The 6,921-nt window shown below is 58.3% G+C and overlaps 1 protein-coding gene across 1 annotated transcript in view; it reads right to left on the bottom strand.

Moving 5' to 3' along the window:
• Positions 1–4,742: 4,742 nt before the first annotated feature.
• ANKRD33 (ankyrin repeat domain 33) overlaps positions 4,743–6,921 on the bottom strand; it is a 3,196-nt gene continuing 1,017 nt past the window's right edge. The window contains exons 3-4 of the mRNA XM_009994090.1: positions 6,462–6,602; positions 4,743–5,515 (exon numbers count right to left, since the gene is read on the bottom strand). Of these exons, the coding sequence (XP_009992392.1) occupies positions 4,743–5,515; positions 6,462–6,602 (914 nt within the window). The remainder of the gene's footprint in view (positions 5,516–6,461; positions 6,603–6,921) is intronic.

The following is a 6,921-nucleotide window of genomic DNA, read 5'->3' as shown; positions in this document are numbered from 1 at the left end:
TTTTTTTTCTTCTAAAAGAGCCATTTCTGCCAAGGCAAACACGGGGGGACATGGGGGAGGGACACCAGTGCTGCCCCCCACCCTGTTCACATGGCCAGGGGCTCAGAGGGGGCTCCCCAGCCCCTTCCCTTGGTTCATTCTTCGCCGTTCCCGACATAAACACGCCAAAGTCGCCGTTTCCTGCAATTGAAGGAGCCCGGCCCAGGCTGCTGGGACAGGAATCAAGATTGTTTAGATTCTGCCCTTGATGGGGAAGCTCAGTCACGCACGCCCGGCCCCGAGAGCACCCGTGGCCATGGGTGACCCGGGCGGGCCCCGGCGTCAAAACCGGCTTTTCCTCCCCAAAATAGCTGCCTCGGTTGGAAGGAAACGAGCAGTGGGTGCTGGGGCTGGAGAAGGGGTCTGGGCTGAGGTGTCCAGAGGGATTCCCAGAGTGATTCCAGGAGCAATTCCCAGAGTGATTCCAGGAGCGATTCCCAGAGTGATTCCAGGAGTGATTCCCAGAGGGATTCCAGGAGCGATTCCCAGAGGGATTCCTGGAGCAATTCCTAGAGCGATTCCCGCCTCGGCGTTAAGCAGCTGCTGCTCCCTTGGCTGCCTCGGGATCAACTTTACTTTAAAATCAAACTCCCCCAGACGTGGCTGCAGCTCCTGAGCCTCCCTGATGCTCCTTCCCTTGCAAATCCCCAGAGCCACAAATTGCATCTATTTTTTTTAAGGGGAAGCCGAGACTCCCGGCGGTGAATTCCCTCCTCGGAGACAATTCCATCCAATCCCAAGCTGTCAGAGGGCTGTGGGATCTTTGCCGGGAAGCACCAAGTGGTTGGGGCCTCACCCCAAACCTCACTGGACGTGTGACAACATCCCCTGGATGGCAAAGCTGTTTGACACCCCCTGGACCCCCCGGTGCTGGAGGGATGGATGCAGTTCCCAGCTCCAGGACCTGCACGGGTGGGCTGTGCTGCCCAGACCCTTCTGGCCACCCATGGGTGTAAACCAGAGATGCAAAACGAGCAGTGATTCCAGCCCATGTCCTGCTCTCTGTGGGGCCAGTGTTGGATACTGGGCAGATTCCTGCCCCAAGGCTGTGCCAGGGCTCTTCCCAACTTCATTTCAGGCCCTTTGCTCCACAACTGGAGCCTCTGGAGCTGCCCTTTTAGCTCTTCCTCACCCACACTGTTTGGGGGGACCCAGGGTTTGGCTTGGCTGGAGGTTGAACCCCCCCTCAGTGCCCCACACCCCTCACCCAGCCCCAAACCAGCCAGGGTGTCAACTTTCCCTCATTTTTAACTCCTGCCTTTTCGAAAATACACCCAAATTCCCCACTTCCCAGCTCAGCTCTGGGCCTTCGGTGCCAGCTGTTTGTTACTGCAGCTCTTTAGCCAGGACCTGGGGACAGATCCTGTTGCTCCTGCACTGGTGTAAACCCGGATTTCTGCTCCTGGCTCTGCCAGAGCCCTGATCCCAACCCCTGCCACGCTGATGTCAACCCCGCTGTCCCACCGCGTGCGAAAGAAAACGGGGCCAAATCCTGATTTTGCCTGCTCCAGGCTCATCCAGGAGGGAAGTGCTGAGCTGGGTGCATCTCTGGACTCTTCCAGCCCCCCAGAACCTCCCCAACTCACCTACAGCATCCGCGTCCCGTGGCGCTGCCCGATCCCAGCGAGATGCTCCCGGTCCCGAGCTCGGAGGCAGTGGCTGTGGTTCAGCTCTGTGCCCTGAGCCCCGGCTTGGAGGAGCTTCATGGGGCTATTCCCCCTTCCCTGTGCCCGTCCTGGCCCCCCAGGGCCTCCCGTGGCCTCAGTGCCTCCCGTCCCAAGTGAGGAAACGTCCCCGTTCCCGTCCCAGCTCCGGGGGCTCAGCCTGGAGGTCCCGTTGTCTGAGCGCAGCCGCTTGTCGAGAGCTCTGGGGTCTGGATGTGGGAGAAGTCAAGTGAAAAAAATGTTTCTTATTACTGCCTCTTCCTGCCTGGCTTCTCTCCACCACTCCCAGCTAATAAAGCATTTCCTATTGCTGAGCACACATCCAGGGCCGCCCGCCCTTCCTCCCGTGCACCGGGCCCCAGCTCCATCCTGGTTCCTCTCTCTCTCTCGGCCCGTTCCTGCAGTCCCTGTCCTTCCCTGGGAGCTTTCCCACCTCATTTCCTGGCTCTGAAGGCAAACCCAAGCCCCTGGCGGGGGGAACGTCCATCACGGCTCCTTCTCTGAGCACCTGAAGGTCTTTGGCAGAAAAGCAGCTGGTTGCTTTGGGGACCAATTCTTGGGAATGTGGTTTAACACCAGGCTTGGTGCAGTTGGGTTAGTGGTTGGACTCGATGACCTTCAAGGTTTTTCTTCTACCCAGAAGGGTTCTGTGGTTCTGGAACACCAGGGATGCTGTACCCCAGCTGTGGGCACAGGGCTGTGCTGGGGCCATGGGGACTCACATGGTGCCTCCAGTCCTTGAGATGCCACAGAGCCAGTGCTGGGACATGGGTGATGGGGCCGTTCCCACGGGGAACTGGGCACTTCCCACACCCCCAGGACCCACAGGGGCTGTGGAAGAGCCGCTTCCCCTTTTGCCACACGGGGCTTGTTTTTTGGGCCACCCCACCCTCAGCAGCTCCATCCCCCTCCTGTCCCTCTCCAGCTCCTTTCCAAATCCCACTCCTGCCTTTCTCCCAGCACGGTGACCCATTCCCACCAGCTGGCATTGCAGCCTCTTTCCTAATGAAGTTCTGGAGCCTGGTTTCCCTCCCTGTCCCCCACCCCATCCCCAGTTGCACCAGGAACCCACCGGGCTGCGGAGCTTCGGGGCTGCCCCTCCCCTGCTATCGCCCGTCATCGAGGAAGTTCAAACAAACAAAAGCACAAAACCAGGATAAAACACCAGGGACCTTCACTCAGGACCTTGTCCATGCTGGGACCGGGAGGTTGGTGGAGCCAGGGAGGGGGAAATGGGCAGTTTCCATCTGATAGGAGCAGCCCGGGAGGAAGCTGGTGCTTCCAGACCCTTTATCTCCGTGACCATCGTTGCTCCAGTCTCAGGGATCCAACCAACCAGTGGCTGCTCCCAGGGTTATTCCTGGAAGGATCCTGTGTCCTCGCCACCTCCCACAGGCACCCGGTGGGCGCCAGCACCCCGGCTCTCCAGCAAGGGCTGGTGCCAGCTGCTTTGATCCCTGGACTTTCATCTCCCAAATGGAGCAGCTCCAGCTTTTTCACAACAACCGTTGCCGGGGAGGGGATAAACACTTGCTTAAAAACTTCTGGGAGTTACTGAATCCTAAACCCAAGCGACTCAAAGGGCAGGGATGGGCAGGATGGCTGCAGCTCTGGGGGAAAACAAATCCCTCCAGAACCAGGCCCACCCTCCTCAAAGCCAAAACAAGACTTTCCATCATCATTTGGGGACTGTGGTGTCATCCTGCATCCAGCTGCCCCGGGGGGGGGGTTTCATGGAGAGGGATGAGCCGTGGGGAGCCCCACTCTCCCTTCCCCCCACCCCAGGTTTGCACCAGGGCTGCTCCATGTGCTGCCACCCCCGGCTCAGCTGCCGGAGCGTGGCCACGTGCCAGGAACCCAACACAAGCCTGGAGGGAACAGACAGGGAGGTCACGGCTCCTTCCCCAGGAGCATCCATCCCATGACTTGGCCCAAACCTTCCAGTTCCTCCCCCAAAAGTGGAGCCCCAGCCGAAAAGTGGGGATTTGTCCCCCTAGAAAAGAAGGGGAGCAGGGTCTGTGGGTTCCTGCCTGGCCACAGTGAAGGATGAGCTTCCTTCAGACCTGGGTAACCAGGTCATAAACCCCCATAACCAAGTGTGGTCACACCCTGGGTGCTCGGGTGCTGCAGGAGCCCAGGTGATGGCTCAGGGTGACCAGCACCCTGGTGTCTCCTTCCCACACCCTAGGATAGAGCTGGATTTAAGAGGAGCTCAATATCTGGGGAGCTTGAGCTCATGCCTACTGTGGCATTTCATGTCCCAGGGCCTGTGGGCATCAGACAAAAACCCAGCTGCACAATTCCCTATGGGAGCAGGGCCCAAGGGACTGCACAGGTGAAGGTGAGGGATTCTGGAGGGTGATTTGCTTGAGAATGGAGACCCCAGGTCTGCTGAGCTGCAGGGATGGAGCCCACGAGCAGCCAGGTTTGGTTTCCAGCCTGTGCCTGGCACCCAGAGCTCCCCTTTAACCCTCCCATGGAGATGCTTCTCCAACTCCCTGAACCTCAGGTTGTCCACCTGCAAACCCGGGAACAGGCAGGAATGGGGAAGGTAATGTCACCGAGGGGGTGACAGGGTGGACAGGGGATGCTGGCAGCCCGAGGAGCAGCCCTGAGCTTTATTCATTAAATCAATCCTGTTGACATGGCAACTGCTCCAGTTTAATCTGCAGGGCCTCGCTCCGCCACGCGCGCCCGGATCCGGAGCTCAGGAAGATCAAAAAGAGGCAAAAAAAAAACAGAAATGAAGAGAAAAGAAGAGAAAAAAAGAGCCACTTCTGCCACAAACCTGCTCTGGTAGCTCTGGAGAAGGGGCTCAGTGCAACCAGAGCCAGGCCAGGGGGGTCACCATTGAGGTGGGGGAGAATGAGGGGCTGGGCAGGGACTTGGGGGACCTGGGGCCACAGGGTGGGACATCTCCACTGGGTACATCCACAGTACCCTCCTCCTTGGGCATCAGCAGCCTGCCAGGAGGGACATCACCCCCGTGCCAGGAGCCAGCAGGTCCAAGGGGACAGTGGGGACCTCTCTGCTCCCTCCTTAGCCCTTCTTCCCTTCTTTCTTCTTTTTCTCCTCTTTCTTCGCCTCCTTGGCCGCTTTCTTCTCCTCCTTCAGCTCCTTGTACCTCCACTTGGGTGGCTGCAGCAGGTTCTTGTCCCTCTTGCGCCGGTGCCGCTCCTTGGAGGTGGCGGGTGGGCAGGAGTCTTTGCTCACTTTGATTTTGGGGACGGGCTCTCCCGGGAAGATGATGTTCCCGCAGCGCAGGCGCCGGGGCAGGAAGCTCAGGAACCCACCGGCTGGTTGGCGAGGGGGCAGGAGCCGGATCTCTGACACCACTTGGCCGTTGCAAGAGGCCATGCTGGAGCAGGAGCTGGAGTCTGTCTCGGCCTCCAGATCCAGCTCGTGCTCCCCCAGGATCTCCGGGACGGACAACCGGCGCTTGCCCACCTCGGGGGGGCTGTCGGGGCAGATGGTTTGGCAAGCAGTGGCCAGGCAGGGGCTGGCCAGGGAGGTGGTCATCCTCACCATGTGGTCCATCACGCCGTCCTCCTCCGGGTCGTGGGGGAAGTTGAAGGTGAACATGGATTGGATCTTCTCCGACAGCCTCTTGCTGGTGGATTTGGGACCCACGGCTTTGGCCACCGGATCTCCCAGGGCTGGCCACTCGGGCTGGTACTGGGAGCCAAACTGCTCGGCCCGCGGGCGCCGCAGGAGGCTCCGGATCCGCACGGTGGTCTCGAAGCGGCCGGTGAAGGCTGCCCACTCCTTGGCTGTCTTCCCCTTGACAGGATCTGCTGCTTCCAGGTCTGCTCCTGGAAACAGCAGGATGTGAAGAGCATCACCACAGTGTCCCCCCCCCAGGTCTGGGAGGCAGGTGTGTTCCCCTGTGCTCGGCACTGGTGAGGCCACACCTTGGGTCCCAGGGTCAGTTTTGAGTCCTTAATGGCAAGAAGGACTTTGAGGGGCTGGAGTGTGTCCAGAGAAGGGCAACAGAGCTGAGGAAGGGGCTGGAGCACAAGGAGAAGGGTTTGGAGAACTTATAAAGAGCAGCTGAGGGAACTAGAGGTGTTCAGCCTGGACAAAAGGAGGCTGAGGGGAGACCTTGCTCTCTCCAACTCCCAAGGAGGCTGGAGCAAGAGGGGGTTGGTCTCTTCTCTCAAGGAAGAAGCAACAGAACAAGAGGAAATGGCCTCAAGTTGTGCCAGGGAAGGTTTAGATTGGATATTGAGAGAAACTTCTTCACTGGAACAGGTTATTAAACACTGGAACAGGCTGCCCAAGATGGTGGTTGAATCACCATCTCTGGGGGTCATAAAATCATAGAATTATAGAATCATTAAAGTTGGAAAAGACCTCTAAGATCAAGTCCAACCATCAACCCAACCCCACCATGACCACTAAACCATGTCCCGAAACGCCACTTCTAGATGTTTTTTGAACACCTCCAGGGGTGGTGACTCCACCACTGCCCTAGGCAGCCTGTTCCAACACTTGGCCACTCTTTCAGTAACTAAATTGTCCCTGATATCCAATCTATCACGTTTAAAAGGTGTTGCAAAGCCATGGAGATGTGGTGCCGAGGGACACGGTTCAGTGCCAGAGTTGGGTTAATAGTCGGACTTAATGAATGTAATGACCTTCAGGACCTTAAAGGTCTTTTCCAACCAGAACAATTCTGTGATTCTGGGAAGTGTGGGGCCAGCAGCAACTCCTCCCCTTCCCAAAAGATCCTGGGAAGCCCCTGGGGGAGCTGCTCACCCGCCAGGACCAGGGCGGCCACGCAGTCCTGCCGCCCCTGCACCGCCGCCTTCATCAGCGCCGTCAGGCCCCGGGGGTCCCTCTTGTCCACCTCCAGCATGGGGTAGTAGTTGAGGAGGTAGTTGACGATGGTGATGTGCCCTTAACAGCCAGAGAGAAGCTGTGTTAGGGTTTTGACAGTCAACAAGTGACAACTGCTGATGCCCTTGGCAGGAAAACACATTTCGCAACTGCATCTTGGGAGGACAAAAAAATGCAGAACTTGGAGGGACCAGGACTGAAAGGGTTTGGCTGGAGAACCAGCTGCTGCAGCAGAGGATGCAGGCAAGAGTCCAAAACTGCAAAGAAACCCATCAACCCCAGCGAGGAAGACGTGGGAATAAAAGGTCAACCCCACTTGGAGACCCTCCACTGGGTAACGGGGGTGGAGGGAGCTGGTCTCTTCTGCTGTAACGAGGAA

This window comes from Chaetura pelagica, unplaced genomic scaffold (assembly GCF_000747805.2).
Source record: "Chaetura pelagica isolate M959 unplaced genomic scaffold, ChaPel_1.0 scaffold743, whole genome shotgun sequence".
In the NCBI taxonomy this organism is placed as follows: Eukaryota; Metazoa; Chordata; class Aves; order Apodiformes; family Apodidae; genus Chaetura; species Chaetura pelagica.
The sequence above is the reverse complement of the archived record's forward strand: the minus strand, read 5'-3'. Positions and strand labels throughout refer to the sequence as shown.